At 39.9% G+C, this 25,208-nt stretch overlaps 1 protein-coding gene across 2 annotated transcripts in view; it reads right to left on the bottom strand.

The window, feature by feature from the left end:
- LOC125454109 (kinesin heavy chain) overlaps positions 1-24,988 on the bottom strand; it is a 190,265-nt gene extending 165,277 nt beyond the window's left edge. For both annotated transcript variants that reach the window (XR_009445962.1, XM_059647460.1), the window contains exon 1: positions 24,430-24,988. Coding sequence is in view for 1 of the 2 variants with exons in the window: in XM_059647460.1 (XP_059503443.1) it covers positions 24,430-24,558 (129 nt within the window). In the remaining variant the exon portion in view is untranslated. The remainder of the gene's footprint in view (positions 1-24,429) is intronic.
- Positions 24,989-25,208: the final 220 nt, after the last annotated feature.

Below are 25,208 nucleotides of genomic sequence, written 5' to 3'. Positions count from 1 at the left end.
GACAGACTTCAGGGAGATCCGAAGGAATCCTAGGAGATTTCGACAACGGTCAGTAGCTCTGCCTGTGACGGGCGAATGTATACAAAAAGTGGGGTGCCACAGGGAGTACAGTGCATAGATAATAAGGTGGGAAGACCGTGTAAGAAAAATAAACTTACCTGGATTCATTGAGAGAAACGAGCGAAACTTGCCAAAATTGTCACATAGCTGATATTGTGTAAGATTTAGGCCATTCACTTTGCTTCCAAAGAATTAAATATTAAAGAACGATTCTGATGCTAAACTCTTACGAGACCTAATTGAGGCTTTTTTGCAGAGATTCTGGAATCTCTCTATTGAAAGGAAAACAAAATAAAAGGTTCAATAAAAATTTGCTTGAATCTGCAATGAAGTTTTATAACTACAAACAGCGGTTTTGGAAGTTATAACCAAAAGTCTCAACAGTATTTCCGAGTGGTAGACTGATGATCAAGATGAGGGAACAAAGATTTTTAAAGAAATAACTGGAAGATCATAAAAAAGTTTTGATCTGGAGGTTGGTTGGAATGTGGAATTCTCTGCTGCAAACCACTGTCAAAAGCAGAATCCGCACATTCTTTCAGAATACAGTTAGTTGCAGAAGGAAAAAGAATGCCCAAAAAAAGTAGGAGAGTCAATAAAATTCAAAAGAATCAAAGAAAATAAGTCACATGTAGAAAATAAAACTGCACAGGCTTCACAAATGAAACAGCTAATTTTGTGTTGTGCCGGATACAAAGAAGGGAATTTAATGCTCTCCTCCAAGATCCATTTGAAGGCGGGTGACAGGCCACAATGCCAGGCGACCTTCCTGCCTCTGCTCAGATTAACTCTGAGATACAAAGACTTCCCGCCCCTGCTACTAACTAAGGACCTTAAAGTAGTCAATCAGTGCCCATTGAAGGGTTTCAGCCACCATGTCAGGAGCCTGAAAGCAAAACTCGATTGGATGCAGTACTCCTTTGGAGGAGGTGTCCCTGGTTGTCAGGCACTTAGTGCCCGATCAAGCGGCTGGGATCAGGATGTTGTGATTTGCCTTTTCTTCCAACGCTTCGTGTCCAGTCTGTGGCCTCTATCCTGCCTTGCTCACACGTGGCCTGAGTTAATTGCTGATGCTGGGCCTTGGATGAATGTACCAACAGATATCGCATTCCCCCAATTCCTGCAATGAAGATCTACAGCCTCTGGTTGGTAGAGCTTGATCAGGAGCTGGCGAATGCGAGGTGGGGGGACCACATCCATCTAGTGCCTCTGTGCAGGCGCTTGGCTAAGTGTGATCACTGTATCACAAGGTTTAGATTAGAATCAGGGAAGGACGAGAACAATCCACAGTAAATTTTCCAAATTGGAAAAGGGCAATTGTTGGCACGAAAGGGAATTTTGCCAAGATATAATGGAATCAAAGACTCATATCAAAACCAGTCCCTGTATTAGGTCATCTTCAAAAGGAAGAGATGTTTTACATCAAGTCTATAATTCCAACAAGGGAGAAAAGCAAGGTGAACAAACCCAGGGGGCTCCTTCACAGAATCACAGACTTGTTATGCTGCAAAAGGAGGTGATTCACCCCAGGTGAGATCCACCAGTTCTATTATCTAGTGGCAAGCTCTTGCCAGCTCTCCAAATCCCTGCACACCATTTCTACCTAAATCACCCAAAACCATCTTGAATGCCAATACCGAACCCGTCTCTACAACATTTCCAAGTAGTGCATTCGGATTCTCACTACTTGTTGTGTGAAAAAGATTTGTTTATTCTTCAGATCACCTTTGCTTTGTTCGCACATCATTCTAAATCTATGCTCTCGCATTCCATTTAGTCACATGCACTCACAATTTCGAAAATCTCTACTGAGTCTCCTCTCGGCCTTCTTGCCAAAAGGGAACAGCCTCAAATTTTTACTTTCATAATTGAAGTGTCTCATTCCTGGAACCTTCCTTGTAAATCGCTTTTGCAAAGTCTTCACATCTTTCCCATAATGTAGCACCCACAACTGTACAAAAAATACTCCAGCTGAACTCTAACAAGTGTCTTTTGCTTGAAAGACAAAGATAGAGAATACGATGAAACAAAATAAAGGATGGCTGATGCATCTAGTGTGAATTCTTCATGTAAGAACTCCATATCAAATACAGTAAGGTAAGAGAGGAAAATATGACTGTCAAAGTGACAAGACTTCAAGAGCAACAATCGGGGGAAAATAAATAATTGGCACTTGGAAAGGTTTGAGTAAAGACAGTCACAATGAGCTTGTAAAAAGCAGATACTGCTTGACTAATCCAATTCAATATTTTGATGAAGTAGCAAACAAAAAGGCGTGCAATGAATGTAATATTGATTTAAAGGAAGACTCTGACAAAGCATCCCATTAAAAGGCTGAATAACAAAATTAAGGCTCATGGAGCCGGAGGATCAATGACAAGAGTGGATAAAACATTGGCTGAAGGACAGAGACAGAGTTTGGTAAGTAATTGTTTCTCAGGCTAGGGTAAGGTAGAGAGTGACGTTCCTTAACCTTAAAGCCTAGATCATTGCTTTACATGATCTGGAGATTAAGATACTGAGTAAAATTTCAAATTTGCTGATAACAAACTTCAAGATGGGGAAATTAGTGAGGGAGATATCAAAGAATTGCAATGGGATACAAAATATAACAGAAAGGCAGATGAATGGCAGGTGGAATTCAATGACAAGTAGTTGGTGATGCATGTTGACAGCAGGCATCAAGAGAGATAACAGGTTGAAGGGCAGAGTTTTATAGAATGTGCAGGCATAGAGTGACCTGAAGGTTCACATACATAGATCTTTGAACATAGCAGCACATAGTGACAGAGTAATTACCAAAACCAGCAAATTGACCTTAGGGAATATTGGTGGGAGTATAAAATAAGAGAAGAGAATTGAGGAAACCAGAATTCAGGAACAGGAGTAAGCCACTCAGCCCTTAGAGACGGCTCTGTTATTCCATAAGATCACAGCAGATTTGGCTGTGGCTTGCCGTTTGTTGTTTGCCATATCACCGCCCCCATAACTATCAATTCTTTTGTGTGTCTAAAACTTATGTAGCTCCGCCGTGAATAAATTCACTGACACACTGTTTTTTGAGGAAAAGGTTCAACTGTCTAATGGCCCCCGAGGTCAAAAATCTAATAATCGAAGATTTTAAAAATTATCATCTCCATCTTAAAAGCAATGCCTCTCATTCTTAATTTGTGTCTCTTTGTCCTGAGGGGTCAGCCATCGTATCAAAATCCTAGCCACACAGGTTCCTCCAGAAACCTACGGTTTTATTAACATCATATATTTCAACTAATTAGGTAAGAACCCACCTGTTCAGTCTTTCTTCTTAAGTCCTTCATCCTAGGAATGAATTGAATGAACCTTTTCTCTACTATTTCAAATGAAATTATATCAGTTTTCAAATGGGGAGTGCAAAACTAGTCTTACCAAGGCCCAATAAATCTGGAATAAAATATCCCTACTCTTATATTCCATTTCCCTTGAAATAAACAACATGGCAAAACACTGCAAACATTATTTTTCATTGGATATACAAAATATATATCCTGAGACATTTTCCAATTGCTTGCAAATTAGGCAGAACCCTTTAGAGATGCTCATGGAACTCTTGGGAACCCAGATTAAACACTACTATGGCACCCCATGGAGCTGTTATTGGAGCTGACAACAGATGTGTGGAAAAAAAAATGAAATGGAGGTCCTGTGATGCAGTGGTAATGTTCCAACCTCTGAACCAGGAGACCTGGGTTAAGTCTCACCTGCTCCAGGGATGTAATTATACCTGAGGCTCTCAAATTTCAATTTGGACTTCACAAGTTTCATAATCTACCTGGTAACATGCATGCATGCAGTGAGGACATGCAGCTGTACTCATCTGCTACTGGCTCATACTCAGCAAGTGTCTCAATATGTTGGCCAGGAAAGTAATTTAAATTGGATTGTTGCAGTTTCACATGTGAAGTAAAACTGAGCTTCAATATCCTCACTGAAGAGTTATGTTTGCAATTCACACCCACAGCGAGTACAGAACAGGGACACAGGTTCACAATTTTGAGCACAATTTTCCTGCAAAAAGCAATGGTTTGTGAAACTAACTCCAATCAGAACATGTATAAATCACTACAGCAGTAACATGTCCATTCAAACACAGTTAATACGTAACACATTTTCAGGTAGAGACAGATGGATTTTTACTTCAAGGATATAACATTACTTTTCTTCCATTACCCATCCCCCACTGCCAAATCAATATTTGCTGCACATCACAATTTGCATGTGCTCTTGGTTAAGATTCTCAAAGGAATTTTTTGTTTCTCCTACACCTTGTTGCATTAAATGAGAGCATTTGAGCCGACCTATTCTGGTTTCTGCAAACAATTCTTCCTTTTGTTTGATCTTCCCTCCAGCTATGGGTTCCATTTGCTCTCTGAATGTCACATCAGTTTTTGGGTCAATTTAAATGCCTGTTCATACCTCACAGTCAGCTCGTGCCGCCAAAGCTCCAGTTGCCATGGCAATTTTGAAAAGGTTGAAGATGAGCAAATCAATTTGGACTTCAGGGACCAAGAGCAGACGGCTTCACAAATTCAAAGACCAAACCAAATAACGAGTAGAAAATAGGGTGCACAGGAATATACTGTTTTAAGAAGAAGTGCCTTCGATGGAGAATAGAAAGTTGAATCATTTAGGGATTGAAGCTGAAGGAAAATAAAGAATGGGAACTAAATTTTTAACATGGGCAACTTGCAAAGTGTAAGCAACTGAGAACTGCCTGTTAAACTTGAGTTTTAAGATTATGGTGCTTCAGGAATATTGTCTTTAATTTAAACTGAAGACGGTCATGTGACCTGTTCTGCACACTGCCTGCCAGCGAGCCTGAGTTGTTTGATTGTTAGTGAATAAAGAATCCCAGACTGTTTTGTTTGGAGACAAAGTAGAAGCCTATGTATAATAGCAAGTCCCCAAAAAGAATAGTCAAGAACGTTGGACTGTAAACAATTGTGCTTTAATCTGTCCAGTTAGTATCAAGATGAAAAAGAGGTGAGCTCTCAAAGATAGCTCATCAGCATTTCTACCTGGACCCATGGGATCCATGTTGCCATTGAAACAGACTTTGAGAAGGCAAAGATTTCTAAGCTGTCCCTGAAAACTCACAGAAAACTTGCAGTCAGGCTGCCAGGAATGAAGACCAGGAAAACAGCACAGTTTATCATACAGGAACATATGTGGGACACCCCCACCCACGCCACCCACTCTTGGGGGTCAGGAAAAAAAGAAATTTGTGCCAAATTAAAACAAGGCTGAAAGGTTTGTCTTGCTGAAAATAAAAAGTTGAATTCTCCATGAAAACTCACACCATGACAAAACATTCTGGAGTTAAACATTTCAGACCAGGATAGGAAAAGACCGTGAGTATCACAACCTTCAGGAGTGAAGGATCATTTTTGATTGATTCTGGAAGAATTAGATGAAGGTGTTCAAAATTATGAAGGGCATTGATAAGGTAGACTGGGAGAAACATTTCCCCTTAGTAGAGGGGTCAATAACCAGGGGCCATAAGGAGTTGGAGACTTGGAGAGGATTTGAGGAAATACCATAGGGTGGTGGCCTTCTGGAATTCACAACTGGTGGACCTGAAGGAATGAAAGTAGAGCTAACAAAAGTGAACTGGCAATTTATGTTAAGGAATGGGTCAATACAGTTGCAATGGCAAACATCAAACAGGATATTCCAGAAATTGCAGAATAGATATATTCCAACAAATAAGAAAAATTGAGAGACAGACTTCCCATCTACAGCTAACTAAAAAAAAAATCAGAGACAGTATCAAACACGAATAAAAGACATGTACATGCGCAGAGATAGGTGACAGGTCAGAAGATTGGACTAAATATAAAGAATTACTCGAAGTTTTAGAAAACAAAATTAAGAGTATGAGGGAAAGTTAGCCAAAAATAATGAAAACAGAAAGCAAAAAGTTTCTTCTAACCAAGAAGACTTACCAAACCAAGTGTTGATCTGATAAAAAAATGAATCTGGGGATTTGGTAATGCAGGATAAAGAGATGGCAAATGAATTAAACAGATACTTTGCAGCAGCAGCTGTAAATTAGGAATTGAAAAGGAGGAAAATCAAGAAAATTATAATAACCAGAAAAGCCATGCTGAGTATATTATGGGACCTGCAAGTTGATAATTCCCTTGGTCCTGTTCAATTTCATCCTAGGGTCTCAATAGTAGCAGCGAGTGACATAATTGATGTTTGGGTCTTAATTTACCAAAATTCATTCGACTTGGGGAAGGTTCGTTTAAATTAGCTATTTCCAATGTATCTCCCTTGTTCAAAAGTGAAAACAGGCAGAAAAGCAAAAATCTACAGGCTGGTTAGCTTAAAAATTGTCATATGGAAAATACTAGAAGCTACTAATAAAGACAGTATTAAAGAATACTTGAATAAGTTCAAAATATTCAGGCAGAGCCAATGTGATCTTATCAAACTGAAATTATGTTTAACTATTTCATGAGAGTTCTTTATGGAAGTAACTTGTGCTGTGGACAAATAGCAACCAGTGGATGTAGTGTACTTAGATTTCCAGAATGGATTTGATAAAGGTACCACCCTTGAAAGTTAATGTGGAAAATAAAAGCTCATGGTCTTGGGATTAATACATTGACATGGATAAGGCAATGGCTGACTAACAGGAAGCAGAGAGTAGAAATACATGGTAACAAAGTGTGAAGCTGGACGAACACAGCAGGCCAAGCAGCATCTCAGGAGCACAAAAGCTGACGTTTCGGGCCTAGACCCTTCATCGAGTCGAAATACATGGGTCTTTTTCAGGCTGGCAAGATTTCACGAGCAGTGTGCCACAGGGGCCTGTGCTCAACAGGGGTCCATTCTGTGCAGTTTGTATAATTGGATGAGTGGACAGAAGGTACGGTAGCTAAATTTGCTAATGACACGAAGGTAGAAAAGACCGTGAGTCGTGAAGAGGATGCAAGGAGTCTACAAAGGAGTCTACATAGGTTAAACAATTGGGCAAAGATCTGGCCATTTAAGTACAATGTCAGAAAGCGGGAAATAGTCCATTGTGACAGAAATAATTCAAAAAAAAAAGAAGCATCCATCTAAATGGTGAGAGGTTGCAGAAAGATCTGGGTGTCCTAGTGTATCGCAGGTTAGTATGCAATCAGGAAAGCGAAATGTTAAATTTTATTACAAGTGGAATGGAATGCAAAAGATGGGAGGATGATGAGACTGCATCTGGAGTGCTGTGTACAATGACGGTCACTGTACTTACATAGGTTAATGCATTGGAAGGCCTCTTTCCTATGTAAAAACTCCATGACTTAAAAGGACAGTGTAATGCGTTCCTGATGGAGAGTTTTTTGGTCATGTTGAACAGTTCTGTAGGTTAGTGTATAAACAGCCTACAAAAGTAATGTTTAGTCAACTGTGCTTTTAGCTCTTTTGTTACTGTAATCACCTTGAAACATTAACTCTTGTTACGCTGTCTATTCAGCTATTATACATTGAAACTTGAATTTACTTGTAAGAATTAATGCCTCTTTCTGGAGATAAATTTATTTTTTAAAAAAATTATGCTTTTAAAAACCCCAAAAAAAGCACAAAATAATATCAGGTCCTGGATTTATAATGTGATAAGATTGTATTCTAGGGCAGCAAACTACTGCATCCAAATCACCCTGCCTATATAGAGAGAGGCTAAGCAACAATTTCTGCAATAAAAATTCACCAACAGATGGACATTTAGTCATCTCAAAGGCTTAACTACCTAAAAATGTGGCATTTTCTTACAGCTAAAAAAAAGGTATAATAAACCAAACTAGCAGTCTCACCTTTTTTCTAAGTTTCTAAGGAGGCAACTGGAAAAGTCAGTCAATTGTTCAGAGTTAATAGGAACTGCAGATGCTGGAGAATCGGAGATAACAAAGTGTGGAGCTGGATGAACACAGCAGGCCAAGCAGCATCAGAGGAGCAGGAAAGCTGACATTTCGGGCTTAGACCCTTCATCATTCAGACATGCTTCTAACCAAGTTTACACCACAAGATACTTATAATTTATTCATCTGTCAATAAACATGTGATTTGACTATTTTGACGTTTTAGTTTACTCTTTGCAAGCCCTTCGTAACCAAAACACGCCTCAGCTCAAATTTTAACCTATGTGGCACATGAGCAATCAAAATAGCAAAGGTCAGACGCTGGAGTTCTTGCAGTCTGTCCGAAACAAAAATAAATGAACACAAGTTAGCAACTTCACACTTTGAATGCATCATGAATTGCAAACACAAGACTATTTCTAGCAAGAAAACAGATATAGCTGAAAAACATAGTAAAATGAAACATTTTGTTGTCTATAGCAATACTGAGCTTTAAATCCCAAGCATTGTCATGCCAGACACTGGTACAAGTCCAAGCCAGCAGAATGCATTGTCAGCAGCGGCAACATCAGCCACAGTATGAGTATACTACTGGATAGATGTCAAAAACAATTCAATGAACAATTTTAAAACGAGGTGCAATTTAAAACAGAACTGCAAGCAAGTATTCAGCTTATAAATTTGCAAAGGAGCAGCGTGAGGCCAAGTTTAACTTTAGCAGACGTGAAAATTTAATCCATCCTGTCTTTAAAGATGACTTGCATCCCTGATTGTAACTTCTGAAACTGAAGATTAGGTTTCCCAGCTTCACAATACCCTTAAGAAATCTATTGTGAAAAAATGGCTCACGATTGGAGTGAGATAATAGGAACAGCAGATGCTGGAGAATCCGTGATAACAAGGTGTGGAGCTGGATGAACACAGTAGGCCGAGCAGCATCTTAGGAGCAAATATTTAAATATGGCTAGCACACTCCTTCCCTGCTGTAACACTTGCATTGGGACACATGGACTGTGAGTTATAGATACAAGATGATTATTACCATCATAATTCATTTCCTCTTATCTAGAGTGACAAAATGCATTATTGAAAGGAGGAAAAATAGAGGAGTTTGATGGACAGAACAGACATGAGGTAAAAGACAGAAGAAAGTTGGAGAAAAAAAAAATGGGTATTATTTTGAATTATCACTGAATTGTGTGTGTCAGTTGTCATTCATTTGGTCATATATTTGCTTCTGATCCACGAAGTTCTTTCATAAAATCCCACTCTTAGTAGTTGATTTCTGTACTCAAGCCCAAGCATGTGATGTGCTGTGTGCCTGTATATTACTATGTAACATGCCCCATAAAGATTGGGTTCTTATTGAGTCATCTATCTATAAAAGTTTATTTATTTCAGTAAATACTTACTTGGCTATTATATCACAGACTTACACAGTCTGGGTTCTGTGCTTGCTGATGTTACTTTACATTACAAGAGAAAAACTGACTAACTGACTCCATTACACACAATGACTGAAAGTATGCCAGATACCTCTTACTATAATGTAACTTTCTGCAATGCCATCAGTCTTAAACATACAGCCTTTCTGGTCTGGAATCTATGCCTTAATACATCTTCCCTTTTCCAGTTAAAAGTTAGATTTTTCCCCAATAACTTGTTCAAGGATGCATACAGGTATAATGAGTCACAACATTCAGATACCTCCTCTGCGCACTTACGACATAAATCAGATCTGGTCCTTATACAGCTATCATTGCTTTGTGGTGTAGTTTCAAACTATGGCATGCTATCTGTTGTTACAGATACACGTTTCATTTATCATAGAAATGCAGTTGTTGTCTGGCATCCAACTCATCATCCTCTGTGATCAGTAATTGCTAACAGTTCAGAAACAGTCTCCTTCTGTGAAGGATTTGACCACTTAATATTGGTCATGACAGTGTCAAATGTTTGCAGCTGAATGCAGCAACAACCTATCTTTTAACATACCCAAGTGCTCATGCTAAATTCGCAAACTCTGATGCCTTGCCGTGCTACATGTTCCTTAATCATGCCCTTGTCCCATTTCTCCTCCCCTTCTTTTCAACAATGTACAATGCACAGCATGTAGGAAGGAATGTTAGTCTGTATCTCAAACATGAGAGCTGTGTGTGAAAGTAAACTGTTGCCTAAAGAAGTTGCATGTACATTTAACATGGCCGTGTGAAAACGTTGGCAGTCATTTTACATTTAGTGATCATGGATCTTACAGTATAAACAGTGCATTTCGTAACTCCATTCAACTGGGGATGGTAAAGAAGAGATTATATGTTGAACATCCCATTTCCAGTACATGCCTTGGAAACACGCACTAGTGTACTGTGGATCGTTGCTGGACTCAATTTGTTAAGGTACACCAACAATACTGAATTCAATTTGTCAAAAACCAAGTAGAATCTTTGATTTTTCACACGAAAGGGAGCTTTATCAAATAGTCAGTCATCAGCATGTAACTGGTTCCTTGGACATGTAAAATATCAATTGCAATGTTGTACCACAGCACAGTAGGAGATATTTTCTCAATTTCTGAGGTGATGGAATTGACATGTTTCACATGACTCGATTAGCAATAGAATTATACAGCGCGGAAACAGACGCTTCAGTCCAACTCATCCAAGCTGATCAAGTTTCCCCAAAATAAACTACTCACACTTGCTTGTGTTTGGCCCATTTGCCTCCACACCTTTCCTATTCATGGTCTTATCCAAATATCTTTTAAATGTTACTGTGCGTGCATCAACCACTGTCTCTGGCAGTTCATTCTGCACACAAAACAACCCGTGTGAAAACGTTGCCCCTCCGGTCCGGAATTCTTTGCCTCTCAGCTTAAGTCAGTTGATTAGCGTGCAGGAGAGACATGTTCCTGTTAAAATGGGATATAGAAATGGCAAGATTAGGGAACCATGGATGACAGGTGAAATTGTGAGACTAGCCAAGAGGAAAAAAAGAAGCATACATAAGGTCTAGGCGACTGAAGACAACCAATGCTTTGGAAGAATATCGGGAATGTAGGGCGAATCTGAAATGAGGGATTAAGAGGGCTAACAGGGGACATGAGATATTGTTGGCAAACATGGTTAAGGAAAATCCCAAAGACTTTTATTCACATATAAAGAGGAAGAGGGTAACAAGAAAAAGGATTAGCCCACTTAAGGACAAAGAAGGAAAGTTATGCATTGAATCAGAGAAAATGGGTGACATTCTTAATGAGTACTTTGCATCGGTATTCACCAAGGAGAGGGACATGACAGATGTTGAGGTTAGGGATAGATGTTTGCTTACTCTCGGTCAAGTCGGCATAAGGAGGGAGGAATTGTTGGGTATCCTAAAAGGCATTAAGGTGGGCAAGTCCCCAGGTCCGGATGGAATCTATCCCAGGTTGGAGGGAAGAGAGAGGGGAAATAGCTGGGGCCTTAACAGATATCTTTGCAGCATCCTTAAACAAGGGTGAGGCCCCGGAGGACTGAAGAATTGCTAATGTTGTCCACTTCTTTAAGGGTAGCAAGGATAATCCAGGTAATTATCGACTGGTGAGTCTGATGTCAGTGGTAGGGAAGCTGCTGCAGAAGATACTGAGGGATAGGATCTATTCCCATTTGGAAGGAAATGGGCTTATCAGTGATCGACAACATGGTTTTGTGCAGGAAAGGTCATGTCTTACCAACCTAATAGAATTCTTCGAGGACGTGATAAAGTTGATTGATGAGGGAAAGGCTGTAGATGTCATATACACGGACTTCAGTAAGGCATTTGATAAGGTTCCCCATGGCAGGCTGATGGAAAAAGTGAAGTCGCACGGGGTCCAGGGTGTGCTAGCTAGATGGATTTAAAAAAAACTGGCTAGGCAGCAGGAGACAGAGTAGTAGTGGGACGGAGTTTCTCAAATTGGAGACCTGTGACTAGTGGTGTGCCACAGGGATCTGTGCTGGGACCACTGTTTGTGATATACGTAAATGATTTGGAGTAAGGTGTAGGTGGTCTGATTAGCAAGTTTGTAGATGACACGAAGATTGGTGGAGTAGCAGAGAGTGTGAAGGGGGCTGTCAGATATTACAGCAGAATATAGACAGATTGGAGAGTTGGGCAGACAAAGGGCAGATAGAGTTCAATCCAGGCTCTACAAAACCCTGGTGAGGCCACCCTTGGAATATTGTGTCCAGTTCTGGTCGCCCTATTATAGGAAGATGAGGCGGCTTTGGAGAGGGTGCAAAGGTGGTTTACCAGGATGCTGCCTGGACTGGAGGGCTTGTCTTACAAGGAGAGGTTGACTGAGCTCAAACTTTTCTCTTTGGAGAGAAGGAGGAAGAGAGGTGACCTGATCGAGGTGTACAAGGTAATGAGAGACATGGATAGAGTCGATAGCCAGAGACTTTTCCCCCAAGGCAGGATTGACTGCCACGAGGGGTCATAGTTTTAAGGTGTTAAGAGGAAGGTATAGAGGAGATGTCAGAGGGAGGTTCTTCACCCAAGGAGTTGTAAGCGCATGGAATAGTTTGCCAGTGGAAGTCGTGGAAGCAGAGTCATTAGTGACATTTAAGCGACTGCTAGACATGCACACGGGCAGCAGTGAATTTAAGGGATAGTAGGTTAGGTTATTTTATTTTTGGATTAGGATTATTCCATGGCACAACATCATGGGCCGAAGGACCTGTACTGTGCTGTACTTCTCTATGGTCTAAACGCGAGGTGATGCATTTTGAAAGATCTAATTCAAGAGTGAACTATACAGTAAATGGAAAAGTCCTGGGGAAAAATTGATGTACAGAGAGATCTAGGTGTTCTGGTCCATTGGTCCCTGAAGGTGGCAACGCAGGTCAATAGGGTGGTCAAGGCAGCATACGGCATGCTTTCATTCATCTAATGGGGTATTGAGTACAAGAGTTGGCAGGCCATGTTACAGCTGTATAAGGCTTTGGTTTGGCCACGTTTAGACTACAGTGTACAGTTCTGGTCACCACATTATCAAAAGATATGGATCCTTTGGAGAGGGTGGAGAGGAGGTTCACCAGGATGTTGCCTGGTATAGAGGGTGCTAACTATGAAGAATGGTTGAGCAGATTAGGATTATTTTCATTAGAAAGATGGAGATTGGGGCGGGGGGGGGGGGTGGTGAACCTGATTGAAGTCTACAAAATCATGAGGGATATAGACAAGGTGAATAGCAAGAAGCTTCCCCCCCCCCCCCCCTCCACCAAGAGTGGGGGACTCAATTACTAGGGGTCATAAGTTCAAAGTGAGAGGAGGAAAGTTTAAGGGAGATATGCGTGGAAAGTTCTTTATGCCGGAGGGTGGTGGGTGCCTGGAATGCGTTGCCAGCGAAGGTGGTAGACGCAGACACAACAGTGTCTCTTAAGATAATATCTGGACAGGTACGTGGATGGGCAGGGAGCAAAGGGATACAGACCCTTAGAAAATAGATGACAGGTTTAGACAGAGGATCTCGATCAGCGCTGGCTTGGAGGGCCGAAGGGCCTGTCCCTGTGCTGTAATTTTCTTTGTTCTTCAAAACCACGTCCCCAGTTTTGAACTTACGCGTCCCAGGGAAAAGACCTTTACTATTCACCTTATCTATGCCCCTTAATTTTACAAGATCATCCCTCAACCTCCTACATTCCAGTGATAAAAGTCCCAGCCTATCCTTGCAACTCAAACCCTCCAGTACTGGCAACATCCTGGTAAATCTTTTCTGAACCCTCTCCAATTTAATAATATCCTTACTATGGGAGGGTGACCAGAATTGTACACAGTACAAAGTGAACTCAATGTCCTGCACAATCTCAAATGGTCTAAACAATGAAGGAAAGTGAGCTAAGTGCCTCAATTACCCTCTCTACCTGTGATGCAACTTTCATGGAACTATGTACATGAACCCCCAGGTCTCTGTTCAACACCACTACTCAGGACCTTGCCACTAAGTTAGGTACAGGAGACAATGATAAACCTAATCAAATCTAATCAAATTAACTGTATAAGACCTGCCTTTGTCTATTCTGCAATATGCAATATCTTGATTTATCCAAACTAAACATCAGCTGCCACTCCTCAGCCCACAGGCCCATTCACCAAGGTCCCTTTGTAATCTTAGATTAGCTTTTTCACTGTCAACTATACCACCAACTTTGGTGTTATTCGCAAACTTACTAACCATGCATCCTAAATTCTCATCCAAATCGTTAATATAAATTACAAATAAAAGTTAATTGATGTCCTTTTCAATAGCCAAAATATAGATTTGTGCGCAATTGCTTACGCTATTTGCATCCATGTACATATACAGTCTAGCAGACCCTGACATAAACGTGCAGAGTTTGGATTTGTTTGCCTTTGACAATTAAATTCTTGCACACTGTAAGCTGGTCTCTGAATGAGCAAAACAAATGAACTCAGGATCCTGATGTACGTGTTGGGCTACCAACAGACGATGGTCTTCTGAAGCAATGTTTGATACAGCTTGCTGGACCTGGTCCTCTCGGTTGTGAATGAAATGTATGGAATTGGTATTAAAGATGTTCTTTGAATTCGGATTCAATAATAAGCACCTGAAAAAAAGGAAGATCTTCGCTCTTAGCAGGGTTAGGAAGTGGGCTCAGACATTTAAGATGGTCATTTGGGAACCTTGTTAGTACTGTACTCTCCAAAGCTCTCCTCAAATCTTCACACATTGACACGGTAATCATAGAGGTGTACGTGAGAAACTATCAACAGATCATTTCCAAATGGTTTGTGGTCAGTATGAAAACTGACTATGCCCAATAGGCGCATATGAAACTGCTGTATCCCAGAAAACTATAGCAAGTGTTTCTCTTTCAATACTGGAGTAGTTAACTCAAGCTGTTGTAGGAGCTTAGAACTGAAGGCAAAAGGTTTGCTATCCTACAAGAAACATGTCCTGAAGTCTTTCCAAATACATCTACTTCCAATGTGGTGAGTTTAGAAACAATAAAACTGAAGAACATTTACCGGATGATAGAACATTTGACAGATTGAAGAATATGCTTGTGATCTTCCTACCACATGTATAGTGTGCACCTTTGTGGGGAAGATGTTGGAAGTGAGATACTTAGGTCTCAAAATTCAGACAAAACAGGGATAACAATTTAAAAAAAAAACTCGAGTTTTTGTAAGCCAGCTCTATCTTACAGTGAAAAGATCTTCAATTTAGTGGGATCAGATCTAATACCAGCAAAGTGATTTGGCTGATGTTGATTTGACACATTTTAAACTGTTGAAAGTAAGAAAGTTTCTTTGCTGCCATCATGAGCTGTTGAAGGTTTGAGTCATGTTCACATTTAGTTCTTGTGAGGAGTGTGTCATCACATCAATGATAGAGAAAACCTGATGGATCTTTGTTGTCAGTCTTTGCTAATGAATAATCCAAATGGTAATCTGAACAAACAGTCTACTGAAAAATGGTCTAAAAACGTATGAATTCTACAAGATGCACAGACCAACACCTAATCTTAGCACTGGATTTAGAAAAATGCTTGGTAGCTGAGAATTTGGGATTAAGTTCTTCCTGGCTAGAAAGTTTGCTCGGACATCTTAACTTTCTATCTGATATTGTTTTGTGCAATGGAGTCGAATTCCCGTTTCAGCTGATCTTGAACGTGAATGCTGCATTTACAGGAAGGTCGACACTGCATTAGACATCATCTTTCAGGTGTAGCATTATGGTGCCATTCAAGTTGTCAATAGCTTCAAGCCAGCCTGATTAAAAAGGTTAGTCAGGGCCACAGATAGACTCAATGTTGTAGTCTGGTATCTTCGGTGTTGCAACGGAAGGATTTGTCACTTCACAGACAGTGATAATGTGTTGATCCGTGCCAACTGGTAAACCAAATGTCAGAAAGTCCATCTGCTTCAACAATGCAAAAATTCCAAAAGTGGCATTTGAAAAGAATGATGTCAATGCATGGGAAGTTAGACCTGATGTAAGCAATTAGTTTATGGTGTGTGGACTGCACACCATTGTGCTAGCTTCTTGGATAGAATTTAATAACATGCACAAAGAGATGATTTGTACTAGCACCAATTTTGATCCCAAAGCACAGAAAATGCTGTTCTTTTCTTTTGGTGTAAATCACTCGATTGGAGGTAAAGGCTTCAGCTTTCCTAATGCTATTGCCTGACTGGAGTCTGTAAACTGTAATGTTACGACTATCTCTTGGACTTTGTTGACATCTTTGTAAGCTTCTTCGGCATTGTACCTTGGTTGGCTCTTCACCTGATGTGGGGCAGTGTTCTACTGTAGGTTACACTGTGGATTGTGCAATTTAGCCCACTGTTCTCTTGTGGAACACAGCTCACATGTCACAAAATGCTGAACATTGTCTTGATGGGCGAGACAACGCATACCTCACAAGATGATTTAAATATTCCAAAGAACTTGTCGAGAGCTGCAATAGTTGTTCCAGAGTCAAGCAATTGCAGACGCTGTTGGCCTGCTACAACAGCTCTAAATTTGCATTCTTCCAGTACAGCATTATTGCTATTTCTGCTTATCTAGAAATTGTTTTGATGAAGGATTTGAAGAGTGTACTGGCAAGTGAACAGCTTCATTAGTCTTTCTGCTATGTTAGTTGCAATGAGGTTGCATTCTGTACATTGGTATTAAACACCTGACTATTAAATTGGCAATCATTTCACCAGACTGGTTTCATATGACATGAAGTCAAGCCCTTTTTTGGCTCTCAAAAAAAAAGCAAGAATTAGCAAAAATCTGTATTACCATTTATTGTAATACTTTTATCCTTTTTATCGCGCCCCCCCCCCAAAAAAAAGTCACTAGTCTTCTTTTCGGATGTGGCGGCCTTGAGAATTGCTTCCCCTTTAAAAAGTTGCAAGTTTGTGCCTACAGATATAATCTGCATATAAAGTGAAGCAGAGATCAGACAAACATTTTTTAAAAATATCTGTACTGGTCTAAAAACAAAGTGGCGGAATCAACAAGTATCTAGATATAGGTAAGTCTTTAGTAGAGAAAACAACAACTTTGTCAGTGGTTTTAAGTTATATTTGATAAAGAATTGCTCTTAGCTTAGAACTCTTCTTTTAGCACTTTTCCTAAAAATAGTTTGTCCGGCACCTCACTTTTTTAAAAAAAAAGCTACTTTGGACCTCTTATGGGCCACCACTTTTCTTAGAAAGAAAGGTATACATAGCATGTTTCGGTATAGGTTTGTGGCCTTTAGGCTTGGTTGTAGCACTTCAGCCTTAATTAGTTGTGATTGTAGCTTCAGCTCTGAACAAGTCATGGATAACTGTTTGGAAAAAGGCTTTTCGCAACTGCCACTTTGAGACTTCAGCATCCACATACTTCCACTAACGAGCTTTTGCAGTCAGTTTCAGTGTCCTCAAACGGCCTCTGTGATTACAATATAAGATTTTCTCGGTTTACCAAGTATCACGTGTCAAGAAGATCTTGTTGAGTTGGACATCTCAAAATCTATTTAACAGATTAGCTATTTATCTGGCTAAACTACTACAGACTTACACTCAAATCTGGGTTCTGTGCTTTCTAGTGTTACTGCCCATGACAGACACAGCTAACTAATATATGACTCAATTACCCATAACCACATCCATATATTTTTCATCACTGGGTATGTGGAAAGTACTATGTTGGGATGTCGTAGAAATATGTTAAAGATACAGGCCTGTCTGATCTAGAATAAAAGTCATAATACAACACACAGAAAGAGGTCAATAACAAAGTGTTGGAGGTATTGTTTTGCAGAAGAGATATTTGAGAGCGTAAAAGATCCTACAGCATTATTTTGAAGAAAGCAGGCGAGTTACTTCTGCTTTATTCACAATTCAAAATGTTCTGATGCAAGCAAAAAAATGGAATTATAGTCACTGAAATTACCAGGTTCTAAAAATATTTAGGTCAGGTTCAAATGAGGAGTCCAGGCATTTGGCATTAAAATCAAAAATTATTTTGCCCATTTGACCCCCAAAAAAAATACTCAAAAAAACTTACTTCACGCACCCAGCAATGTCAGGCAGTGGCTCAAGACGACAATTTACTATCACGCTCTCAAAGCGAACTACGGATAGGCAATAAACACTGGCCCTGCCTATGATGCTAGTATCTCATGAATGAATAAATAAGAAAGACCTAAAATCTTAAGATAATAAAGTGTGAAGCTGGATGAAAACACAGGCCAAGCAGCATCTCAGGAGCACAAAAGCTGACGTTTCGGGCCTAGACCCTTCATCAGAGAGTCGAAACGTCAGCTTTTGTGCTCCTGAGATGCTGCTTGGCCTGCTGTGCTCATCCAGCTTCACACTATTATCTTGGATTCTCCAGCATCTGCAGTTCCCATTATCACTTATCCCTAAAATCTTAAATTCAAATTTTACCAAGACATCAGTTTCTTTCAGGTTTGCTAGAGCACAAAACACATTAAAGGGAAAAAGGTATTTGATCTAATTACCTATCATCCAAGAATGAAGGAGATAAATTTACTCATGTCACAGAAGAATTCATCTCTGTTCAAAGTATTTTCACATTAGCAGTAAATCTGGCAGTGGTTACTGATTATAAATAGTTGCATTTCTCCATACTAATTAAAAAAACATGTCAGTTTACACTTCTTTTCCTAATGCCTCCGTGACTAGCAATTAATCCAATAACAGAATAGTTTCCAGATCTACATTTACCTAACATTAGGATCATGTCCTGTTTTTGCTAGGAAGAAATGTACTCTTGTACACTCTGGCGATCATTGAAGAGTTGTAAGCTGCAAATCACTTTGAATCATTGTTATTTTTTTCTGGAGGATAATGTAGCCCCAAGAAGAATTCTCCAAGAAACAAACTGTCAACTACATCACAAATTCCATTCGAGGACACGGTGGCTATTTAAGCAGAGTTGGTGGAAGGTTTTATTATATTGGTTTTCTGCTCTGATAGCAGAAATAAAATCAAATGTTTTTGATCTCTTGGACTGAAGACTAAACTATATCAGCAGCCTTGCAACAGAAAAGTAGCGTGCAATTTCATACCCTTTTCAATGGCTCCACAATTCAGTACCATACACAATCTCCTGTTTCTATAGCAACAGCAAATTAGCTTTCAGTGGCTCATGAACAAGAACAGACCAGTCTCTTTGGACATCAACACTTCTCACTCTCTCAATAAAAAAAACTTCGAATTTCTGTTTTTCTCACCAAAGTGGAAACCTTCATTTTTTTCCCTCCCCACATAATATTCCACTTTCCATGTTCTTGCTCACTCAGCTGGCCTGTCCACCTACCCTTGAAACCTCTTTGCAACGTGATCACAGCTCACAATCCCGTTTAGTTTTGTCGAATCAACACAGTTGGAAGTTTAAAGTTTGGTCTCCACATCAAAAAAATTAATATAGATTATGAAAAGCTGTCACCCAAGCACTGATTCTTGTGGAATCCCATCATTCAAAAACTGCCAAACAGAAAATGATTGGTTTACTCTTAGCCTTTGTTTTTTGCCTAATAACTAACTGTCAATCTTTCCCTAGTTCCATATGCTCTAACTTTGCTAAATTTGGGACCTTGTTGAAAGTCTTTTGGAAATCCAGCTACAACACACTCACTGGTTCCCCCTTATCTACTTTGCTGGTTACATCCTCAAAGAGTTCCAACAAATTTCTCAAACATGAGCTCTCTTTCATAAATAAATGTTGACTCTGCCTAATCCTACAGTTATATTTCTAAGGGTTATCATATCCTTTATCATTTGACTCTGGAGTTTCACTGCAACCGTCTTGCATGAACAGTTCTACACTTCTTTGTTCTCTTTCTCCCTGGATTCTTAAATAGTGGGATTGCATTTTCTACCTTCCAATGGATAATGATGAGATAGTGTAGGGGGAGGGGCTTAGATTAGTTCACAGTTCGGCGCAACATCGAGGGCCGAAGGGCCTATTCTGTGCTGCATTGTTCTATGTAGCACCATATTGCTGAAAGCATGCTGTGAAGTTTTACTCTTTACATTCAATCTTTTTGGCACAAACTAGAAATGCTGCAATTTTTACATTTTTCACCTGCTGAGTCAGGTTTTCAGATATGTAGAAACAAATGACTTCTTCGGAATTGTTAATGGTGAGGGCCATTGAAATTTCACTTTTTTGCAACCATACAGATGGACTTTTGTCTGTGGAATTAAAGATTGGTTTACGGCAACATGTCCTTCTCAGTTATGTACACAGAACAGAAAGAACAGGAACCATCCCGATTTACAAGTATAATTTCGAGAGAAAGCATCAGCCTAGTATCAGAAATAGAACACCTTCAATTTGTTATGCATGCTAAATTTTCATGTAAAAAAACTCGCAAATCAGTTCTCTAAGAAAGGGAGAAATTCTCAAATGGTCTTAACATTTATTTTGCAAACCTGTAGGAGTTCATCTTTTGCTCTTCAAATTTGTCTTTAAAATTTACCTCCACTAGAACTCAAAATACTCTCATCATTATAATATATTACTGCTTGCCTAAGTTAAACTTCCATTTCTCTTTTAATCCTTAAGCAAATGTGTTTTCTGGAAAATCCATCCCCTTCCGATAGCTATCCATGAATAATCTGTACAGTAACACTGCCATGATCAAATAGTAGTAAATGAGGAACTAATGTATATACCAGAGTATCCAAAGCAATTTTTCCCTGCAGATTAAGGAACAGTTTTAATTAGAGGAAATTGTTCCAAAGCCAATTATTACTGACAACTGGCATTAACAGGTGTCTGAGCTTTTGTATGAATATTTCATGTAGGTATATTCTGTGGGACTTTGAACTTTGCAGCCTAACTATTACATAAAAAAACTACAGGCATCTCAAATTTCTGGTTTCAGCTGATCTTTGTTATTAGATTAGAATTTATTCACCAACAATGTAACTCATTTAAACTTTTGAGCTTAAAAAGATAAATCACAACTGATGAACTGAGTACAGTTGACATTTCAGGTCCGGTGACCCTTACTCAGAAGAGAGTTAGTGAAAAAGTAAGGGTTTGACTCCTTTACACAAAACATCTTGAAGACGTTAAAATCACCCTCTCCAATCACCCATTCGTCAGCATGTTGCTATACAGGAACCAGCCTATACCTGCCAACCTTGCCCCAAAAGTAACACAAAAAGAGCCAAAAGTACATGTGTAGGCACAAGGAGATGGGATGATCACCTTCAATATTGCACAATTCAATGACTCCTTTTGGTAGATTTGCAACAGAGCAAATTTGGCTTTAATGGCAAGTTGGTGGTTAAGTACAAGCAACTTAGATTTTTTGGCTAAATGCCACGTGTGAAATTTTAAACAAATCAACCAAGTACGTATGGTACACAAGATTTTTTTCCCCCCCAGAAAAGACTTTCAACTTATAAAGGTAGAGCCCAATCATGAATAATGAACTTTTATCTACTCCAAAATTTCTCTGTCTGACTTACCTTCATTGTTCTACATTTCAACCACTGAGATACCATGTTGCCTCTTAAAAAAAAATGCAGGAATTTCATCAAGTATTGTCTTCACTCATTTCAGTTGCCTATCTTGGTTTCTTTCCAGGGTATCCATCCCTTAAATCCTTCTTTATTTTTTCGCCATAAGTCATTCTTTTTTCCAGCCTACTGACAGTATGTTAAATTGCTCCAATGCTAGGATAAGCTTCATTCTAAGATCTCCCATTGCTTCATTGTACTGCTTCCCCCACCCTCTGTTCTGCGTGTGACATTTCCTTCTTAGTTGCTCTCCATGATTAATTCCAGCTTTAACAGTAGTCATTTAGTTTATGCCACGGCTGGTACATTCAGACACCTCTTTCATAATGCTATGTTTGTTGTTTGCACATTTCACAGTTAGGGTTTAGATTACATTTTCTTTCATTTTCCATAAATCATATTTTAAGAAGTACAAAATTCCCTCATGCCACAAATCATGTCTCAAATCAGTAGAACAGGAACTTCAGAGCTCAACAAGTCAGAAGTTCCAATGGTTCAGTAATTACAGAATGCTTCTGAACACTTGGCAAATCTGTGTTCTGCATTATTACTTATTAAAGCTATCAGACCAGGACCTCAGTTGGGCAGCAGTAAATTCCAAACAGCATGATTCATAGCTTATAGTCAAAACCAAAACTTAAAACTGCCAGATTCACACCTATTGAATCAAGGCGAAAAATCCAATTAGAAGTGTGTTCCCTAGCATCCAAGTGATACTGAAATTGGTCATACTGGCTAAGCATCTGCTAATGTCTCTTCCTGCCTATTCCCTGGGGTCTCTTCAAAGTTTAAAAATTTGAAAAGATGGTGCAGTACTAATTGCAACAAATACTCCCGGAAGTGTAAACCAAAGGAGGTGAGACGTCACTTTCACAAAATGGACAAAAAGTCAGCTGGTGTTGTGATACATATTGGTTTGTATTACCACAGATTAACAAGATAATTAGCATTTTATAACTGCAGAACTATTTACTCAGTTTCAATTCAAACAATCCTGCAGCCTCACTTGTTTTTCAAATGGATCTGTGTTGTTAGTCCACATGTAAGGTCATACATAACAGGGAAAAGGTTTATTTTCAGTTTTCTCTTTGGCTTTTCTTTCACTGTAAAATCACTATCCCTTATTTCCTTGCTGGTTTGAATAAATTAAAAGAAAAAGTCTGCCAAACCAGAAATGGACTCACTTCACTGAGCCCAACATGCTCATTTTCTTTGATCAAATCAACCCTTAATCCCATCCAAACGGATATTCAGGATTGGTCCCCAAACTGAGATGATATATTTAAATCGGGAAGATTGGCTGCAGGCTATTCAATCTTTCTGGAAAAGTAAAGGCTGAAGGCTGATTGATCTTTGAAATCAAGAAGTGTTTTTGATCAGGTAGGCAGAGATATTTCCACTTGTAGGGGCAATCAATAATTCAAGCAAGACATATTTGCCCAAAACGTAGTGAAAATAAATTGGAATGTAGTACATTGAGGCATGGCGAATTGGCTAAGAATATTTAAGTAGTAAGAAAATAAATAATATTAATAGGATTCAATTCAGAAAATAGCAAGGAGGCCATAAACATAGACAAGTTGGACTGAATGGATTGCTACATACAATTGACACAAACAGTCTAAACAAAATATATTAATAGCATACTGTATACAAAAACCCTTGGAAGATAGCATATATTACATACAGGTTACTGGTTGGATGATCGGTCAGTGCTAAATTGGTTGGTCTCAGGTAATATAGCAATTTGCACTGCTTCATTGGCTTCAAGTGTCTAACCAACACTTGCTGGGAATGGGAGGAAATCAGCCTTATTCCTCAGTCCTAATCACCATGCAGTGGTGCTGATTGGAAAGTGAATCTGTCATGCGTGATCAGAATAGACTTGACTGTAACATCTATCGACAAACAGGCTGACAGTGGGTGATGGGCAGAGAAGGACAGACGCCTGTAACAGCTAGAGCCCAGCAAGGGCCACTGGTCCCTTTGAGAGAAGCAGGGCAAAGAACTGGAAGGGGTGTGGTGGGGGGAGGAAGTTTCAATCGAAATTAAAATTAATTCAGCAACCAGCGAGTGAAAGTAATGCAGAAAGGGTGGCCTTGCAAATAAGCTGTGTGGTTGACTGCTACAGCAAGCAGAAATGCGCATGTTCATTGTGCTCAGATGACATCATATTCATCAATTTCGGGCTGCACTAGAGCAGGAGAAACAGAGAAAGAGAGCCATAAACAATTTAGGTGGATTGCACTTTGTTCTTGTAAAATGTGGGAGTTATTAAATACTCGATCCAATTACCACCAGACTCGGGGGTAGCTAAACCCGAGTCACGAATTTCCCATCTTTGCACTGGAGCATGGCAGCTCTTCTGACTTTTCCCCACCCTGTTCTCCCCAACATTATCATCATGTGAAGAGTGGCGATAGAAAAAACATGACGTTGCCCAAATTGAGTAAAGTATATTGGGATTACCGTCCTCGCATGACACACCTTGTTTTCTGAAATGGTTAGGCTCCCAGTCGGGAGACCCTGAATCCAATGCATAAAATTTCCGCTTAAAAATACCAACGTTTATTTTGTTAGTAGACTGGAAGTGATCAGTCGCAATATTTCCGAAGAGGTGGCTAAATAGAACTTGGAGCCGGATCACGCATAAAATACAATGCAGCATCGTGCTTTTAGAATGGTTGGTGATGCACGGTAAAGCAATCGTTCAAAAATCTCAGCAACAATGACACTTGGGATTCATAACGCCCTAGACACATCGATTGTGCTCCGACAGCAGAAGTGAAAAACAGAATGACAGCGATTGTACTGCAAACAAAAGGGGGGCATAATCCATTTAATCCTACAAGGGAGAACTTTTTAATTTCAGAAAAACCGCACCACCCTCCAAAAAGAGTAACTTTCACCGGATTTCTTCCCCCTCCCCACCCCCGAAATGGGCGATTTTAAGAATAAAACCTACCCCTAAGAGACTAACGCTGTCGTCGCCTTTGAATTTCGGAATGAACTGGTCTCCTCTTAGCACTTCGGCTGGGCTCAGTGGCCTGAATCGACACATTACTTTAATGCTGCATTCGGCTGGGTCCGCCATCTCTCGCCTTTCGACAGTAACACTGGATCGCAACCAAACCCCGAAGGAGGCAAAGGAGAAAATATATATATATATCCAATGCAGGAGCTCCCCTTCCCCTCTAGCTGAACATGGCAGCAGTCACTGACGATGCGGCGACTTCTGCATGGGGGCTACAAAATGTGCTATCTATAAAATATAACATTTAAAAGGAAAAATAAACCGGAACCGGCGGGTTATTAAGACGCTATTTCAGTGAAATGTGAAAGAAAGCAGCACTTCGCAATCGCTGCATTAACTTCTCAAGGTCATTCTTTGCCTCTGCAGGATGGACAGCGCTCCTTGTTGGTTCAGCATCTTCGGCTTCTCTCTACCATCTCGCATCAGCACCAGAGAGCTTCTCCTCGGCTCCAGCTCCTCTGCTGTTCGCAGGGTTTTCTGACATCACATCATTACCTCACCACCAACTCGAATCTCACCTGTCGCGATACTGACGGTCTTTGGGAAATGGAGTTCCAGCCAATGGATCTGCCTACACAAGACTCGACATTTCTCGATGTCAGGGATCAGAGATGCAGCTGCCTGAGGTTACATTGTGAATGCCCCCACCTCGCTCCGCATGTGTGGAGAGGCAGAGTACGGGGCGAGGGGAGAGAGAGAACGACAGTGTA

Source organism: Stegostoma tigrinum, chromosome 7 (genome assembly GCF_030684315.1).
Source record: "Stegostoma tigrinum isolate sSteTig4 chromosome 7, sSteTig4.hap1, whole genome shotgun sequence".
NCBI lineage: Eukaryota > Metazoa > Chordata > Chondrichthyes > Orectolobiformes > Stegostomatidae > Stegostoma > Stegostoma tigrinum.
Note: the sequence above shows the minus strand (reverse complement) of the source record. Positions and strands in the feature narration are given on the sequence as shown.